General features: G+C 40.8%; 1 protein-coding gene across 5 annotated transcripts in view; it reads left to right on the top strand.

Annotated features, from left to right (window-relative positions):
* CCDC68 (coiled-coil domain containing 68) overlaps positions 1-20,280 on the top strand; it is a 57,914-nt gene that overhangs the window by 20,031 nt on the left and 17,603 nt on the right. For all 5 annotated transcript variants that reach the window (XR_015153548.1, XR_015153549.1, XM_086372441.1 and 2 more), the window contains 5 exons: positions 1,418-1,504; positions 3,342-3,482; positions 4,706-4,831; positions 6,594-6,722; positions 13,151-13,233. Coding sequence is in view for 3 of the 5 variants with exons in the window: in XM_086372441.1 (XP_086228567.1) it covers positions 1,418-1,504; positions 3,342-3,482; positions 4,706-4,831; positions 6,594-6,722; positions 13,151-13,233 (566 nt within the window). In the remaining 2 variants the exon portion in view is untranslated. The remainder of the gene's footprint in view (positions 1-1,417; positions 1,505-3,341; positions 3,483-4,705; positions 4,832-6,593; positions 6,723-13,150; positions 13,234-20,280) is intronic.

Genomic DNA, 20,280 nt, shown 5'->3' with positions numbered 1-20,280 from the left:
CCTAGTTTGGCAAAGGACAGCCTTGATAGCTGACATGCAGACACGGGTGCATTTCTCTTGAGTGTGTAACCGTTTCTCTTGAGGGTATGAGCCTCTGTTCTTCACTTGGAATAAAGCTGAGTTAAGGACAGGGAGGATTTGAAACACCTGTCGGCATTTAGTTTGTCCCCTACTGTTCACCCCTGCCTCCTCCTGGGATTTTTGTCCTTGTGGTTGTTGGTTTGTTTGGGCTGCTCTGGGTCTCCATTGCTGTGCGTGGACTTTCTCTGGATGCGGGACGCGCGGGCGCTACTCTCCACTGTGCTGTGCGGGCTTCTTGTGTTGGCTTCTTTGGTTGCAGAGCACAGGCCCTGGGGCGCTGGGTCTCCAGTAGTTGCGGGCTCAGTAGTCTGGCCGGTGGACTCTAGGGCTCAGGCTCAGTAGTTGTCGAGCATGGACTTAGTTGCTCTGCGGAATGTGGAATCTTCCTGGATCAGGGATCAAAGCTGTGTCCCCTGCATTGGCGGGTGGATTCTTATCCAGTGCACCACCAGGGAAGTCCTATCCTGCGGTTTCATACATTTCTTAGTTCTTTCATCAGCGTGGAGACTTTGTTGCCAGCTAGATGTTTACCTTTCCTGCTGAGTTCCTGTCTTTGCTTACCTAACAAGGAACACCTTCTTAAGCAGTTCAGAGTAACTATCGCCAAGCACTACATGTTGCACATGATTAAAAATGTGAATCTTAACCAGAATCCAGTGATAATGGCTGACAAAAGTATGTATTCTCATAAAATGTGTTTTAGAACAGATGGAAGAATTTGGACATAGCTAGTTTGTAACTTATTCAGGTCAAGTAATTCATCTTTGAGTGTCTTGCAGTTCCATAGATAACCAAGACATGAAGCTTATATTTCATGCATAAATTTGTACGATCTCCTCTGAGTAATTATTCTCTAGTAATTGCTAAATAGTAGTTATTCTCTAGTAATTACTAGATAGTAATTATTTTGTAGTAATTATTGGATAGTAATTATTTTGTAGTAATTACTGAATAGTAATTATTTTGTAGTGATTACCAATAGTAATTGTTTTATAGTCATTACCAAATAGCAAATTAGTAGGAAATGACTATATAAAAAAATAGAACTAAATAGTATTAAACACTAATTACTAAATACAATTACTTCGTGGTATAACATTCATTTGGGTTATATTTTAGGTTTGCCTAAGGAACAGTTTTAAAGACAAAAATGCTCATTTTCTGCAATCTAAACAATATTAGTATAAATGTAAGTTAAGTTGATGGCAGTTGTTTAAATATGATATCAGTATATTTGTACTACTTTCAGATAAATTTGGTACCTTGTAACTCGTATTGAAAAAGAAAGTTTTGGGGATTAAATGCCTTTGAAAAAAAATTTTTTTTTCCTTTTTAGATTCGAACTACTCTGGAAAAGATCCGAAATCAAATATTTAGAGATGAAGTAAGACATAACAGTGCAAATCACAAACTAGATGCAAAGGTAATGAATTTATCAAATGTACTGCTTTTATTCCTTCAGTGAGTGAACATAAAGCCATATAGATGTCACTTAAGTAACTTTTGATATTATTAAATTATTCTTTGCATGTCAAGTATTAAATCTTTTGTTGGTATCTAATGATGTTAACGAGCATATGTATGAAATATCTAGATGTCATTAGTAGGATTAGACTGGAGTGGCCAGATCTTACTTGAATATTTTAAACTTGACTTACTCATCTAAAGTATATGGGAAGATGTTGGCCCAGTTAGGATAAATGAAAGCAACATGTTACAGTGATAGACAAAGGTATGGACTTGTAGATTCGCCTGGGTCACACCAATTGACACCCAGTTGGAGCCATTAGACCGAGTGATCAGACAGTCCTTCCCCCATGACCAGCCTTTTATTCATAATTTTAAGCACTCTGCACTTACCCTAGTCTGGGATATGCCAGGTTAAACCTCACCTGAACCACAGATACTTCATCAATGACAGTGTCATCTGCTCTGTAGAATAGCCGCAGAGAATACTAGAAAGTACCACACGATGATGCATAAACATAGTCTTTATCATCCTTATCTCCCAAACTAACGTGTATTATTATTATTTTCCAATTATTTTCTTAAGTTCTCTAAAACTGGCAAAATGATTAATGTTGTGACTGACAGGAAAGATCAAACATTTAGTTCTGACTATTGCTGAGTTGCTTTGTAGACCTCCAAGTGAAGGTTCTAATGGATGGTTGGATAGCTGATTCTGGAGTTAAGGGCAGAGGACTGTGCTAGAAGGCTCAGACTATGGGGTTGAGATTTGGAGAGTAAGGATGGTATTTAAAGTTCTGAAACTGGAGGAAATGACCAAACACATGAGTGTGGATAGAAGTGAGAGAAAACCTAAGCACGGAGTCCTGAGGTTTCCAATGTTTAGATACTGAGAAGAAGAAGAGGAATCATCACAGGAGGGGAAGAAGCGAAGCTAGTGAACAAAGAGGAAAGGTGGGAGAGAATGGAGCCATTGAAGATGAGCAAAAAAGGGTTTCAGAAAGCGAGGAGGGACTGTTCTGTCATATGCTGTCTGTGAGTTGAGTAAATTGAGGGCTGGTTATCAACCCCTAGGGCTTCCTAGGTGGTTCAGTGATAAAGAATCCGCCAGCCAATGCAGGAGACCCAAGAGATGCCACCTCAATCCCTGGGTCGGGAAGATCCCCTGGAGGAAGAAATGGAACTCACTCCAGTATCAGCCATTGGCTAGAACAATGGGGAGGTTGTTGGAGCTATTCTCAATAGGAATAGCTTCTTGGGGATGTAGATAAACTGTTTCCAGTGGGTCTGCCTCCGGCATCTCAAACCACAGAAGGTCAGCAAACAACAGAGATACAAAAAAACGAACCAACTGGCTTTGTGGATATCATCTATCTCCTCAAAGGTCTTAATAGTATATGTGAAACTGTAGAGAATGTAAAAGGCATGAAAGATGTACTTCTTCTCTCCTTTCAATATTAGAATCTATGCATATTTGTGCAAATATAGAGGCCAGCTGCTTCATCTAGAATTTCTCATTGATATTTTAGAGTCAAAAGATGTATTTGTTGACCTGAATCTTGATATATGTCATGTGCTGAGCTATGCTCAGCAGTGTCTGACTCTTTGTGACCCCATGGACGGTAGCCCGCCAGACTACTCTGCCCATGGGATTTTCCAAGCAAGAATCCTTTGGGTGGGTTGCCATTTACTACTCCATTGACATAAGTAATACTAAGCGATAATTATTGTTATCAAAGTTAGTAGAGTAAAAGAAAAGTCAGGTGTGTGATTTTCTTGTTTGTTCATTTCAGTGCTGTGGAAACATTCAAAATGGCTCTGACTCTGCAGTGGATTTCTCTGGTGGCAGTTTGGATCCGCTCATGGAAAGGATAAAAGGAAAAGACCTACAGCTCTCAGAAATGAACAAAGAGAATGAAGTGTTGAAAATCAAGGTGTGACCAGTAGGAGGAAATTCTCCTTTTGTACTTTGAGCCTTTGAGCCAATAAGATAGATTCGTGCTTCTGTGAAAGCAGACAGTCATCCACATATATCCATAAATCCACAGTGTGCTCACAAACTTAGTGAAGCAGTTTTACACTTGATAAATTTAATCTCACTGTTTTATTTTGAAGATAATTTTTATTATTAAAATGATTTTAACAAAAGTTCAATGGGTATAGTTTCAAGACGTACAAGATGAGTGAATTCTAGAGATTTACTGTATAATATTGTGCCTATAGTTAATACTGTATTGTACACTTAAAATCTGTTAATGGGGCAAGTCTCATGTTAAGTGTTTTTACTGCAATAAAATTTAAAAATCTTTACATATACAATAATTAAATATTAATAATTGCATATAAATTAGTGCACTCATAGTGAAATGTCTCATTGTTTTGTTTAGCTAATTTATTGTTGGTGCCTTATAGTTTCCTTTTTTTGGCTTATTTTATATACAGTTTTATGGGGCTTCCCAGGTGCTACTGGTAAAGAACCACCTGCCAGTGCAGGAGACATAAGAAACACGGGTTCGATCCCTGGGTCGGGATTCGATCCCCTGAAGGAGGCCATGGCAGTCCACTCTAGTATTCTTGCCTGGAGAATCCCATGGACAGAAGAGCCTGACAGGCTACAGTCCATAGGTTCACAAAGAGTCGGACACCACTGAAGCGACTTAGCACATTTAGCCTTATAGTGATTTAGTAGGTAAATCTTTGTAGCCATCCTTGATTATTTCTTAGGTGAAATCCTTGAAAGATTCATGACACTTTGTCTTTATTGCCCCTAGTACTTCAATCTTGTCCAGCTTCTATTTTAGGAAATACATTTTTAGTACTGTCGTGGCCACTGATGATAAAACGCTTGCAAATTCCTGTATAAGCCAATGGGGCACCAGGGAACACTTTACAGGGTGTGGTCTTTAATGCAGGGTGTTGTTCTTAGCTCTTGCTTGGCTGCCCAGTGCTAATCACTTTCATGACAGCCCCAGTAAATAGGGCCTTCTCATTTTGTTTTCTTCTTACCAGGTAACAGCATCTTTGCTCCCAGCCATTGTCTATGAGGGTGCATATGGTTTGGTTACAGACTGTGCTTTTGGTTGCCCATCACACTGCCCTGTCCTTAACCCTGCTTGTTGTACCTGTCAGAGCATGCACAGTGACCTTTTGTTTCTAGCTCGAAGCCTCCAGAGAAGCAGGAGCAGTGGCTCTGAGAAATGTGGCCCAGAGATTATTGGAAAACTATCAAACACGGTCTGAAGAAGTAAGAAAGAAGCATGAGGACAGGAGGCACCTCCTCCAGGTACTGAGCCAGAGGCTTGCACACTGGTGAACTAACCTCCAAGTTGTCCAAGTCTCCCTTTTAGGGAGGAGTTAGATGTGAAACAGGCAATGGCCACGTGACCAGGCAGGCCCTCGGAAGGCCAGTCTGCCCATCTTCTGCCCTGATCCCCCCCAGCCCTGGTACTTGGTACCTGGATGTTACCAAGCTGCTCTGTTGCCACCGTTGCCCAGAGCCCTGCAGAGCGCCGGCGGGAGAGAGGACATGCCACTCAGCCTAGAAATCAGGGATGGCCCCATGACGCTAGCCAGTGGCTTCTCTTCTGGCTCTGCCTTTGACTAACTAGGTGACCCAGTTGAGTCATTCTGTCTCTCTGGACTTGACTCTAAAATGAAAAAGTTGGGGGATTTCCCTGGGGGTCCAGTGGCTAAGACTCCGCACTTCCAATACAAGGGGCCCAGGTTCAGTCCCTGGTCAGGGAACTAGATCCCACGTGCTCAGATGCAGCTAAGAGTCCACGTGCCACAACTAAAGATCTTGCATGTCACGACTAAGACCTGGCACAGCCAAATTAATTAATTAATTTAAAAAATAAATATTACAACATTTTTTTTTTAATGATAAAGTTGGGCTTGATAAATAGGTTCAAAATTGTTTTGGTCCTGGAAAGATTCTTCAGAGGAAACAAACAAAAATCATGTATATGTACATATATATTTCATATTAAATTATATTTTATATTTCTATATTTTAATATATGCATATATACATTAAAATCTTATAATATTATACGAATGTCTGTATATCACACACATACACTTTTTATTCATTTGTTTTTAAACCTGAACTATGTATCCTAAGACCAATAAAACTGTATCTGGAAAATGTATTCAGGACTGGGGAAGAGGAGAAGTGTGTGTATGTGTGTTTGTCAAAACTCAAAACAGGAAAGCTCATTCAGGCTTGGGTGGGGCATCTGATCTCTGCCAGCTCCGGCCCTAGGAGGGTCCCTGGGGAGCACGGTAGGAAGCCCACTGCCTAGGTGACACGCCCTCAAGCTTCTGGCTCTGGGGGTGATGGTCACAGACTCGTAGGCATGAGGGTGCAGGTGAAGTACCTAAGTGAACGAGTGAGCAGGGGGATGGAAGTGCCCGTGTCCCTGCAAAAGGGACTCTGCCCAGCCTGAGGTTCCGGGGCAGGAGTGCCCACCTAGTGAGTTCAAGGGAAAGCAGACACTTTTTTTTTTTAATTGAAAAATCTCAAGTCCTATTAAATACAGAAGCAGATGTGTGTGCTCACGTCAGTTGCAAGTCAGTTGAAACACTCCCACGTGTGGCCTAGGGCCTGCCTGCTGAAGACTTGTCTCCTGTCTGTTAGTATAACTCCTAGGTTCAGTGGCTCAGTGATAACCCCCTGACACCGTGGAGATAAGTATTCTGTTTTTATGACATTTTCTGATTAAAAATAAAACATTTTTTACTTGAATACATAAGATCTTGGTTTTGTTCTATGTAAGTTTTGTTGAGAAAAATTCAAAAGTTTTGCTTTTTTAGAATTACTGTCTTTTCTTTCTGTCCCACTTTCAGAGAGGATGCTTTTTAGTAACAGATATCAACTTCTAGAAATAATATTTATGTATTATTGATTCTCCATTGACTTAGTGTTGCTGTAGCCTATCAGGTTTATTTTAAAGGAAGACTGAATTCACAGAAGTAATTCTAGAGATAATATCTGTATCAGTTTAGTTAAAACAATGGTCTGACAACTGCTTTTCTAACCAAAGGTGGACAAACTTGAAAAAGAACAGAAATTGAAACAACATGTTGAAAATCTGGATCAAATTGCTGAAAAGCTTGAAGAAAAACATAAGCAAATAACAGAGTTGGAGAATCTTGTACAAAGAATGGAAAAGGTAGGTCCTTGGAGAATTAGAGGTACTTTTTCCTGATATAGTTAGCATGAGAATGAATGAAAATAATATGAAAATAGCATTAAGTGAAAGTACTCTTTGTTCATTTCTTGCCTTACACATTTACATGATGTGTGTTGTAGTTACAGAGCTACCTTTTTACAAACACTGCAGTCATATTATCTGTCACTTTTTCCCCTAGTAAACGTATGGCTGAGAAAGGGGAACTAGGTGAGGCCGTGAATAGAAACAATGGAAAGGATCACAAAGCCCATCTACTGCCGGTCATGGCGCAGCGAATCCCTGCAGTCGTAGCGCTGTGGACTAGTTGATGGAGTGTTTATTTTTGGCCAACCGTGTTCCTTTTAGGTTCATAAAAGTCTATACCTGCCATAGGACAGGCATAGTTCACAAATGAGAAAAGACATTCTGTGGAAATTGTAACTTTCAAAAGAGACAATTTAGGGAAGAATGATAATAGAACAAAAATTATTGAAAGTTTCATGCAGCACTTCTTTAAGTAGCTGGCCCTCCAAATACACACAAAAAGTGAACACGTACATTTCATTTGGCATGCCTTAGAATTCAGAATTCAGACAAACCAAGGAATATTTTTTAATAGTAAATAAACAGTTGGCATCTTTGAAACTGAGTTGGAGTAGATAATACAGACTTTTTTAACTTCTCGTAAATATTGCCTGGCGTTGTTGTCGTTGCTTTCCAGTCGCGACTCTGACCCCACGGACTGCAGCATGCCAGGCTCCTCCGTCCTTCATCCAAAGTTTGCTCCGATTTATGTCCACTGAGTCTCTGTCCTTCACGCTGTCCTGGAATTTGCAGATTCATGTCCATCAACGGTGGTGCTGTCTCACGATCTCATCCTCTGCTGCCCTCTTCTCAATGCATTTTTGTATTTATTATACGAATTTGCCGATTTGCCTCCACTCTTCTCAGCCTTATTTTGTTTTATGAATCTGCTTGAATTGAGGCTATTTTAGAAATGTCAGGGCTTCCCTGGGGGCTTGGTAAAGAATCCACCTGCAATATGGAAGACCTGGGTTTGATCCCTGGGTTGGGAAGATCCCCTGGAGAAGGGAATGGCTACCCACTCCAGTATTCTGGCCTGGAGAATTCCATGGACAGAGGAGCCTGGCAGGTTACAGTCCATGGGGTTGCAAAGAGTTGGATACGACTGAGAGACTTTGCCTTTCCTTTTCCTATAAATGTCACTTCCAAAGCATCACATTTCAACATTCAGGATATTTGCCCGAGAAAAGTTTGATCAATTTTTTACATATTTCCTAAGAATTTAATTTATAACTGTGAGTTTGGCTGAATTTGTGATCTTAATGAAGGTCCTATGAGGAAATCATGAAAATTAAAGAAGCCTAAACTTAACTGAACTTAGTAATAATAATCTACAGCTACAATTGTGTTGTATGGTGGGTGATGTTCAGTGTTTTACTTTGGCCAAAATCACAGGGCTAGAATGCTCTCAAGTAGCTGGTTTGCCCATGTGTAGCAGTTTATAAGTTAGATGTTTTGGACAAACTGTAACATTTGGATGAATACTTTGCTGTTCGAGTATTTATCCTGCAAATGGATAAAGAAGATGTGGTGCATATATACAGTGGAGTATTACTCAGACTTTAAAAAGAATGAAATAAACCGCTTGCAGCAACATGAATGGGCCTAGAGACTGTCATACTGAGTGAAGTCAGGCAGAGAAGGGGAAACATCGTACGGCATCCCTTATGTGCAGAACCTAACAAGAAATGGTACAAGTGAACTTACTCACAAAACAGAAACTGACTCATAGACTTAAAGAATGAACTGATGGTTGCAGGAGAGAGAGAGGATGGCGAAGGGATAATTAGGGGGTTTGGAATTGACATATACACACTGCTATATATTTAAAGTGGAAAACTAACAAGGACCTACGGTAAAGCATAAGGAGCTCTGCTCAGTGTTATGTGGCAGCCTGGATGGGAAGGGATTTTGGGGGAGAGTGGATACATGTATATATATGGCTGGTTCCCTTTACTGTCCACCCGAATCTATCACAGCATTGTTAATTGGCTGTAGTGCAACACAAAGTAAAAAGTTTTTTTTTCAAAGAATATTTATCCTGTATATAAAATCCCATGGACAGAGGAGCCTGACAGTCTACAAATCCATGGGGTCATAAAGAGTTGGACATGACTTAGCAACTAAACAAAATTGTTTGGCAAACTCAGATAGCACAAGGAACATTTGCATTGAGGAAGGGAAGACAATTCCTTTCCTCAATTTAAATAGAGTTGCTTAATTAAACTACTTGATTAACCAGCTTGACATTTAAATTTAGGTTTGCAATCACCTCAAACCCAGTAACACTGGGCCATGTTTAGTGGCCAGCTGTCAGTCCCTGAAAATTAACAAAAAATAACGGAATGTAATTTCCATCTTCTAGAAGCCCGAGGAAATCTGCCCTGGATGTGAGTTCATCTCAGAATTCTGGGGTATATTCACTGGACTATATATATTCAACAAGTATTTGAGCTCCTACCATGTACCAGGCAGAGCAAGAGGCTAGATATCTATTTGGGGTGGACCAGATATAGTCTCTTTGTGGAGATTGCAATATAATGTATCTGGGTCATGTGAGACTCCAGGAACTTCCCAGCCCTCCTTTCATGCATTCTCATAGGGGTCCTCAGGGAAGCTGACATCCTACTGAAGGCAGGGGAACAGACCCCAGCATAAGGTTAATCAGCTTAGATCCTGGCAGATTTTGAGAAGTGATGGCCTGGCATTTGTCTTGATATTGACCCTTAATGGAGAGTTCTCTCGAGGAGCTTTGTGACACAGTAAGTGGACCGGACGCCCAAGGTTCAGCAAGTTCATGCAGGACCCTTCCAGAACATTCTAGTTCAATGACTTCCTAAAGCAGAGTCTTTGGGGATCTCTGGGAAGTGGAGGTAGATGGGGATGCAGTGGAAAGAAAATGTGAAGGAATTTTTTTTAATGTCGTTTAAGGATACATTATATTTGCAAAATGATCAAACAAATATAAGAAGCAAAGCTTGGTAGCATCTTGTTTTAAGGAGATACTGAGCATACAGGCCATGATGAAGGGTTTCTCAGGAGCGGAGTGTGTATCAGAATGAGGAGGGATTACTCTTAATACCTTAGTAATTAATAAGAAAAAGACATGAGTTCAAAAAGAAATGACAATTAAAAATGAACATCCCCAACAAAGGTTGATAAATACTGCCCTGGTGGTGAGCACCCCCCTGGAGAAGGATTCATTTTCTACTCATTGCATGAGCCACTGCTCCAGTAAATAGCCATTAGTGGTATGAGGTCTGGTAATGAACACATTACTTAAAACCTTCACCATCTGTCCCGCTTTAATCAGGAATGCAGTGAGAATGAATCCCATAAACACAGTGATAAGCCAGCAAAAGCGCCCAATAAGAGCATTTTAATATGGCATATGTTCCTTTGGCTAGCAGGGCACTACAGTTGCGTCGTATTTGTTTTCCAGTGTCGTTGATTTAGCTCTAGTAGAATTTTAGAGCTCAGAGGCACTTTTGAGACCACCTAATTTCTCATCATCATTTTATAAACGAGGACCGTATGAACAAGGAACTATTCCACAGTCCTCCAGTTAGCAGTTTACAAATCCTTTCTGTTATGCCCCCAGCTTCTCTGCTGTGGGATACAAAGGATGTCCATGATTCCTGAATCATTTAGATGTTAACATATGGCAATGATTTACATTGGTGTCCACTTCACCTTGATCAGTAAGTGAAGTGGTGAAGTGAGAGTTGCTCAGCCGTGTCTGACTCTGTGATCCCATGGACTGTATAGTCCATGGAATTCTCCAGGCCAGAATAGAGTGGGTAGCCTTTCCCTTCTCCAGGGGATCTTCCCAACCCAGGAATGGAAGCCAGGTCTCCCACATTGTAGGCGGATTCTTTACCAGCTGAGCCACAAGGGAAGCCCAAGAATACTGGAGTGGGTAGTTTATCGCTTCTGCATGGATCTCCCTGACCCAGGAATCAAACCAGGGTCTCCTGCATCGCAGGTGGATTCTTTACCAAACTGATCAGGGAAGCCGTCTTCAGTAAATAGGGTGAGGGAATGCAAGCTCTTCAGAGATGTGGTTTGGGCAAGAGTGCATTGTCCACTGGGTGGCGCTGTGAACGCTTTTTCCTTTCCAGAAGATACTGTCCCTGAAAAGTGAAAAGTGCTAACTGGCCTAGTGTGATCTTCCCTGTTGTCAGAGAGGAAGCATTAAGAGTCCAAGTTTCAAGGACCTACTGTATAGCACATGGAATTCTACTCAATATTCCCTAATAACCCGCCCAGGAAAAGAATGTGAACAAGAATGGATATATGTATTACTGAACCACTTTACACCCGAAACTGACACAACATTGTAAATCAACTATACTCAAACATAAAATAAAAATTACATTAAAAAAAAGTTCAAGCTAAATACTGGCGCCCTGGCCGAGGCAGACTATTTGCTTGTCCTGCTGTGTGGTCTCCTTAAACCCTTGTTATAAAGATCATGAACGGAGAGTAAGTCCATTAGGAAGAATGTTTGTCAAAACACCATTTTTTCCCTGTAAATTCTAAATATATTATAAGTGATATGTTTCTTTGGTGATCCAAATATCATAATAAACTTTCAGAGTATCGTGTTCTCTCAGATCAACTAGAACTACAGCAGAAAAATATATATGTATATGTATATAAAACCAGAATGCCACAGAAAAGTTTTGAAAAATTTGGTATAAATTTTAAAATTGACAGCACACATAAGATATGACATACATGGCACCTTCAAATTATTATATGTTGAGGTTCTAATGTGTTCTAGAGAAGCATGTCAACCTTTCACATACATCCCCAATTGTCCCAACATTTCAATGTAGGTAGTATTATCCCCATTTTAGGGATGTTCAAAAAGTCAAAAAAATGACTCTGATATATTTAATGAATACATGTCAGATGTTTTATTCAACTCCTTAACTAATGAAGGAACCAGCAAGATTGTAAAGCTGATTTAGATAAAATATTTTTTGAAATTGGCTGTTGACCTGCATTTTGAAACAAGGAACATAAGACAGGATTTCCGGGTTAGATACGAAGGTAGTTCACATTCTTTAGGTCAAGAAAACATAACCTTTGGGATTACTTTTCTACCAGGCGAAAACCCACAGATTAACAAGCAACTGCACAAAATCAGGGCTCTAATCAAGTAATAAATAATAAAGTCAAACACAAAGAAATTCTCCAAGAGAATTAAAAAAATTCCTTGGGTCAGGTTATTAAACAATGACCCAATACGACATTAAAATCGTGTATTTTGAATCATAAGTTTTGGTTAATTTTTCTTAACAGTGATAAGAGCTAGAGAGGTTAAAGCCTTGGCAAAAATTACACAGTCACCAAGTTTCAAAACCAGGTCAGTCCGTGTCCAGAGATGTTCTGATATTTTGCTATAATGGCACTGTCTTATATTTTACCAAATAAATTCTGCAGAAGGTATGATTTTAACCAGCATTGCAAATAGTGTCAAAACATCTATTTCCATCAAGTATAAAAAAAAGTACAATCATGACAGCTTTGTTTTTCATGGATGTATCTGTTTTCCTCTTGGATGGAAAGAGTTTGGTTTAATAATGACATTAAGACATTTCTTTAGGTATTCTTTCAAAATGTCAAAATTTCTGTTCCATCCTAATTAGGAAGTGACTTTATCACTTGTGGCTTTGAGCCTTTACCAAAAATACATTTGCTACTTTTCTACCTTCTGACAGTTGCCGTGTGAGAGGTAGGTATCAAGACCAGTGCAACAGTATCCTTGGATACCAATAACTGAGACTAATGTAGGAGAAGCAGGTGGAATGATGGGAGAACCAGTGCCTAGAGAGAGATGAGCAGTCAGCGTTTGGGATGGGATGGAGAGATGCAGAAGTTTGACCAAGAAGTGGGCTAGGGAAGGAGCCAAGGTCTCTAGACAAGTGAGGGCGGTGAAGACACCTAGTCTTGACCTGTTATTCAGCTACTTGTAAAGGGACAGCAGAGGATGAGATGGTCGGATGGCATCACTGACTCGGTGGGCATGAGTTTGAGCAAGCTCCGGGAGTTGGTGATGGACAGGGAGGCCTGGTGTGCTGCAGTCCATGGGGTCGCAAAGAGTCGGACACGACTGAGCGACTGAACTGTGCTGAGCTGAAACCATGCAGGAGAATGCCTGTCTGGGCCACTGGGATGGACTGTAACAGCTCCCTATGAAATTAACTCTTGAGCTCAAAACGTATTTCTGGTATTACAAGAAGCATCTTTAGTGAACAGTTTGCAAGAATGCCTTGTGAAACACACACACGCCGAGGACAAGAAATAAGCAAGATTTGTCTCTTATTTTCTCCTAGGAAAAGAGAACACTGCTAGAAAAAAAACTGTCTTTGGAAAACAAGCTGCTGCATCTCAAATCCAAGGCTACAAATGCTAAAAGGTTTGCAAATCTACCTCCCAAGTAAAAGCACTTCCTGGTGTATTTGCCCTCCTCTGGTCCACTGAGCAGAGGATAGAAGGCTTCTGTCCCACAAGAGAAAGGAAGCCTGAAAGTGTGTGAGGAAGGGAGATTTGTTATATAACTGTCATGTGTCTCTTCCTTTCTAGCTACCGGGGGATCAGGAAGGAAGCAGAGGTCACTGCGGGTACAGGGAGACGGCTGTGTGTGTGGGAAGGGGGCAGTTAACCCTTTTGAAGAGTAAATGAGCCTGTCCCCTCCCCTGGTGCTGAACAGGTTGCTGTTGAGGTCTCCCTTCACCTGATGCTACTGATTAGGTTAATGGATCTCTGCTTCAGCTGGCATTAAATTAGCTAGCCCACAAGTGGAATTATAAGATAGTTTTGTCGTGCTCCCAACTTTGTAGAGAATGAAGGAAATACTGTGAAAAGCATCCTTAGTTCTTGGGACTTACTTACAAATACTCATTTGGTGTGCTGGTCCTGGGTGTGCTAGGGGTGGGGGTGGATTTATGGATATCAAACGGCTTGAGTGCTCAGCTGCAATTTGAAAAATTCTCTGAAATATGATAGAATAAATGGTATTACATGAAATTTCCTGAACTTTTTCTTTTCATTTCCTTTTCTTTTAATTCTAAGCCTTCCACAATCATCATATATTCTGATATAACATTCAAAGTTCAATCTGTTTCAAGATCTTAGTTCATCCATCTACAACTGTTGCTCTGGGCACTGTTATGAATCTCAAAATGTGCACATTCTTATTCTCATTTAATAACTTATACTCAAACATCAGTTTCTCTTGGTCCTTTGGTTTTTTTCCTATTTCCTTTTGTTTCCCTGTTATCTCTTTCTCTTCACTGGACCACAGAAGAGAACTGAGCTGGCCCTGACCATTTTGGACTGACCCTGTACCTACATGTTTGAAACACACAGAGATACTGCTAATATTAATTTCCCTGAATGCCTGTGAGCAGGCATACAGCCCCAGAAGGTGGGTTTCTAACTTGTGCAGCACTGCACATCTCTAACTTACAGGCAGGTCTTCCCCAGGTGGCACAGTGGTGAAAACCCTGCCCGCCAGTGCAGAAGACGCAAGAGATATGGGTTCAGTCCCTGTGTTGGGAAGCTCCCCTAGAACAGGAAATGGCAACTCACTCCAGTATCTTGCCTAGGAAATCCCTTGGACAGAGGAGGCTGGCAGGCTACAGTCCGTGGGGTCACAAAGAGTTGGACATGACTGAGCACAACACAGAAACCTACATACATCTCTGTAGATAAGGAAGAAAATACTATGGAAACTATCCATAAACCTTTGAAATTACTTGTATTTACTCATAATTTAACTCTAAGTAAATTTTTGGCTTACCTTTTTTTTTCCTAAAGAGAGTTTTCCACGCAGTAAAACTACAGTTGAGGCAACATGCCTTCCATTAAAAGTATAGACAATTTGTTTGATTTTTTCTTTAAAAATAGTTTGTTTTTTTCTTTCTGGATAATAGGTTTTGTCAGTGTTTGAGCCAAAAATGTAACCATTTTAGAAACCAAACTGATCTGTTCTTTCAGTTCTATTATATATGATCTGTCATGATGAAGAACTCTCAAAAAGCTCTTGACGTTTTAAAAGTATCTTGAGGGAAATGGATGTTTTGTGTTTCCAAAAGGGTATTTGAACGCCCTGGCTTGTGCAGTTTTCATAAATTGTAGGTATCACAAATATTTGTTTTACTTGTTACTTCGAGCTGTGTGTGGAGGTATTCACTTTGCTGAGTGACAAGAAAACAAAATAAGTATGAGTCAGATTCTTTTGGTTAAAGCAAAAGAGACTTGGTGAAGCTAGCATAAAGGATTTCTGTTCACGATTGAGACTTGATAGATACGGCTGTAAAGAAGATGTACTCATGGGAAGATAGGAGGACCACACTTTAGCACCTAACGTGATTTGAAAAATCAGGTTATTTTGTTGACCCTGCTTGGCAGTGTGTTATTTATGCAGTTTCACTCTTTGGTTGTTCTTGTTCTTCCTGGATGGTTCATTACCTTTTCCCACCATCTCTTCCTTTCAAATTCCAAGAAAAGATTCTGATTGGCCTAATACTACTTCCTGTTTTGGTCAGATTGAAGACACTGACCAACACCTACATGGACATCCAACCAGTGGTCTGTGGCAGGTGCCCCCTCCCAATCTTGTGGGTGATCTCTGCTTATTCAAGCAATAGCTTAGGCCTGCTTCCCTATGGGGCAGGGAAGACGCTGTGGGCGATTTGGTGGCTTGGGTGATTTAATTTCCCTTAAACATAGATAGTGAGTTAGATAGGTGCCATGACTTTCTTGAATTGCAGTGAGCTTTTATCATTTTGATAAAGAGATAAAAGACTTAATATATTGTAACTTGGCATTTCTAATGTTAGAAAGCATCTCAGAGGATGATAACTTTTAAGCTTTTATAATTCAAAAGAAAAAGCTTTTTCTTGCATAAAAGAAGTCATGTCTGACTCTCTGCAACCCCATGGATTGCTGCATGCCAGACTTCCCTGTCCTTCACTCCCTCCCGGAGTTTGCTCAAATTCATGTGCATTGAGCTAATGATGCCATCAAACCATCTCATCTTCTGTTGCCCCCTTCTCCTCCTGCCTTCAATCCTTCCAGCATCAGGGTCTTTTCCAATGAGTCAGTTCTTCGCATCAGGTGGCCAAAGTTCTGAAGCTTCAGCTTCAGTATCAGTCCTTCCAGTGAATATTCAGGACTGATTTCTTTAGGATTGATTGATTTGATCTCCTTGGTCCAAGGAACTCTCAAGAGTCTTCTCTAGCAGTTCAATTCAAAAGCATCAATTCTTCGGCACTCAGCCTTATGTGGATATGTATATATCATTAAATTAAGCTAATCCTCACAATTACTTCTAACAAGAGTTAAAAGATTTGGCAGAAACATCTTAAAAACAAGGGTGACCCCATATTTTTACTACTGTCAGTACTCACTGGCATGTGGAGGTGCCTTTCAGTTTTTAAAGTAACCTCGGTTACCTTATTTAATTTAATCTTTCCATTTTCCTTCCAGAAGTAAACAGAGCTTCCAATTGGTTGCTTGATGTGTCAAGATTACTCCGCCTTTCAGAACTTGTAGGGCTAGAAGTTAGGCTCTAGTATTGCCATAGCAAACCCTGTGGCTCCTTCTTCCATAGAGGAGAACTGACTTTCTCAGGAGTCTCCAGAGACCTTCTCTCAGACTGGTTTCCTGGGTCCTCTGTGTGGCTGTGAGCAGAAGGCAGTTTTCCAACTTCTCTCTCTGCCCTGTGACATCTCAGACAAACACACAGGCCCATTTTAGAGTTATCCTTCAGGGAAACACTTTTGGAGTTTGTAAAGATAAGAAGTGTGTTGGCTTCTCCGTATCTACAGAAGCTACTCAGGGACGGCACATTCATTAGAGGAGGAAACAGGGTATCTTGAAGATGTGGTTACATATTTTTTAAATGAATTTATTTACTTGGCTGCATCGGGTCTTGGTGGAAGCACCCAGAATCTTCGTTGCAGCCTGCTGGACCTTTCACTGGGGCGCACAGGCTTGGTTAGATGCATGTGGGATCTTAGTTTGCAGACCAGAGATTGAATACGCATCCCTTGCCTTGCAAGGCAGAGTCTTAACCACTGGACTGCCAGGGAAGTCCCGTGGTTGAGTGTTAAAGCATACTTTTGTTTCTAACAGTAGTTTTGAGGGTTCTTTTAAGCCTCCCCACCCCACTTAGTGCCATCACGGAAAATGACAATGGGGAAGATTTTGACCAGCAATAGAAATCCCTGAGTTTGGTTGAAATGTGAGCAGAGCTGTACCCACGTCTTAGCTTATTCTTCACCGTGATCTGTCCTGGGAAAGGTAAGGACCTGGCCTCTCCTGTTCTTCTTCTTGTGATCCTCTCTTCTATTGAGGACTCTCATTTTTTGATGGCCTCCATAAAGGTCTGAAGAAACATCAGATCCCAAACAGCAGGAAACCTGAGTCCCTGTAGAGTCTAGTGTGATTCTTTCACAGTCTCAGAGATTCTCCAGGATGCCACCGATCTCACTATCTTCTCTCTCTCTAGTGGGAATTCCATGTTGGATTATTCACGTTCCCAGTGTTTGGATATGTGACAGGTGCCCAGAAGCAGCGGCGTCTTCATATATGCAATGTAATTTCAGTTGCCCCTTTCCCTGCATTCTGCTTGTATCTCAGCACCTAGCTCTTCACATGTCCTCTGGAATTTTCATTCCTCTAGATATCGTAATGTCTTAATCCCTGGTAATAAATGTGCTTTCAGTTCAGTTGCTCAGTCATGTCCAACTCTTTGTGACCCCATGGACTGTAGCACGCCAGACTTCCCTGTTCATCACCATTTCCTGGAGTTTGCCCAAACTCAGCCCATTGAGTCAGTAATGCCATCCAACCATTTCATCCTCTGACCCTTCTCCTCCTGCCTTTAATCTTTCCCAGCATCAGGGTCTTTTCCAGTGAATCAGTTCTTTGTATCAGGTGGCCAAAGTATTGGAGTTTCAGCTTCAGCATCAGTCCTTCCAATGAATATTCAGGGCTGATTTCCTTTAGGATGGACTGGTTTGATCTCTTTGCTGTCCAAGGGACTCTCAAGAGTCTTCTCCAACATCAAGGTTCAAAAGCATTAATTCTTCGGCACTCAGCTTTCTTTATAGTCCAACTCTCAGATCCATACCTGACCACTGAAAAACCATCGCTTTGACTAGACGGACCTTTACGTCCTGTACGAGGATTTAAAAGTGTTATATTCTGAGACTGTGTAAATGTGGCCACTATTATGCTCTTCATACTCTTTGTAATTATATATTTATGCCCCCTGAATTCTAAGAAATGTAAGATTGTGTACAAAAACTACATAACATAACAATCCTTTAACTGGAAGTAAATTAGATGAGGAAATCAGGGAGATACAGGAGCAGGACATAATGAGGTTAGTCCACAATGAAGCACTACACCTCCTCACAAAGTTTAAATTTTCTAGCAGCCAACCCAGTGAGGAAACTGTGATTAGTTTGGTGATTTGCCATGTCCATGTGACTAAAACCAACCAGTTCTTTGGGAGAAGTCTCTTTTTTAAAAAATATGCCTACAGAGAAGAGAGAACAGTTTCTAGGATTAGCTCATAGAAAGCACCATGAACAATGTGTTCAACTGAACCCTTACAGTAAACACAGAAGCTGTACCTCACAAAATGCTTTTAAAAAGGATACCATGATGTCAGAGAATAATTCGATCAAAGCCATACTCACAGTGAGCAGCAGAAGACATATGAGAAGGTTCAATAATGCTACCTCAGATGAATAGATTTTAAAGTATCCTGACAATTGGATGGAGAGAACTCAATTTCCTTTGACCAAATCTTTGGCAGACATTGGCCAACAGAGAGATTGAGGGTTTGCTTCTCACCTGCTGCTGCTGCTGCTAAGTCGCTTCAGTTGTGTCTGACTTTGTGCAACCCCATGGATGGCAGCCCAACAGGCTCCCCCGTCCCTGGGATTCTCCAGGCAAGAACACTGGAGTGGCTTGCCATTTCCTTCTCCAATGCATGAAAGTGAAAAGTGAAAGTGAAGTTGCTTAGTCGTGCCTGACTCTTCGAAACCCCATGGACTGCAGTCCACCAGGCTCCTCTGTCCATGGGATTTCACCTAGTACTTATTATACGGTCATCCCGTGTTACTAAAGACAAAACTGCTTGTTTTCATGTTTCTGCAAGTTAAAGAGAGGGTAACTTCCTTTCTTGCACAGTAAGGACTCTATCATGAAGAAGACCAGAAATGATACTCTGTTCACCATCTCTCCATGGTAAATTGAGAGAGCATCCTCAGTTCCCTTTTTCATCAGGATAGAGCCAAGATTTTCTTCTCTTTTAATTGGGGCTTTTTAGTCTGCTGCCATTGCCATTCCCAGGCTGTGGACTTTCTCAGCTCCAAGTCTGGGATCTTCAAAGAGAAAACCCCGGGAACTCATCCTTATGTTGTTCCCTGGATCCCGGGTCCCAAACCAGTCTTTTCTTTTCTCTCCATCTTTCTTACATACACATGTGCTCAGTTGTGTCCAACTGTATGCAACTCCACGGACTGTAGCCCACTGGGCTTCTCTGTCCATGGGATTGTCCCAGCAAGAATACTGGAGTGGGTTGTCGTTTCCTCCTTCAGGGGATCTTCCTGACCCAGGGATTGAACGTGTGTCTCCTGTGGCTCCTGCATTGCAGGCAGACTCTTTACCACTGAGCCACCTGGGAAGCCCTATCTTTCTTCTTGCTTTTGTTTATATATAATGTTCAGGTTTGGGGTTGTACTTACTGGGAAGAATGGGGAAAAAAACCACATCTTTTGAATCTTCCTGGAAGTAGGAAGTTTTTCAATTTTATTTTAATTTCAACACTGAGTTTGTATTTATATTGAGTCATTGGGAGGCAGCATAAATCCTGGATACAGACATTTGACCTCCTTTCCTAGGCCTGGTCTGTGTTAGATTTCTTCTTGATATTTTGCTTTAGTACATCTTAATATTAAGACTGAGTGCTTCAACTGAAAGATAAATAACAGTGATTAAAGGGAGCTCAAATGGTGGCTTATTTAGTATATTCTCACATTTAAAGACCTTAAATGGATGACTGGGTCTTATATTTACTGAACAAGCTTAAAGGAGATTTTTTTTTTGCAACGTCCTTTAATCACTGTTCTAGTGTCTGATGCAGACAATCCTGAAAGCCCTACACTTCCAAGAGTGCTTCCAGAAACACTTTTCTTCCATCTTAAGACCTATTTTTGATTTTTTATTTATCTATGATGAGCTTGATAGTAATATTCTTGTGAAATACACAGGGAAATTTCCCAAGTTTTATATTTTGGGGAGCTCATCTACCTACCCCCATCCTTCTAAACACTTTTCACATTTGGTCCTCAAGTTCTGGGTCATCATAAGACAAAATCAGACCATTTTGAATACTTACCTTTACTAATATACAGTATTTTCATATTTTATGAATTTTTAA

Source organism: Bos grunniens, chromosome 24 (genome assembly GCF_055505025.1).
Source record: "Bos grunniens cultivar Pamir isolate PY7600 chromosome 24, Bosgru_T2T1.0, whole genome shotgun sequence".
NCBI classification, from domain to species: Eukaryota; Metazoa; Chordata; class Mammalia; order Artiodactyla; family Bovidae; genus Bos; species Bos grunniens.
Note: the sequence above shows the minus strand (reverse complement) of the source record. Positions and strands in the feature narration are given on the sequence as shown.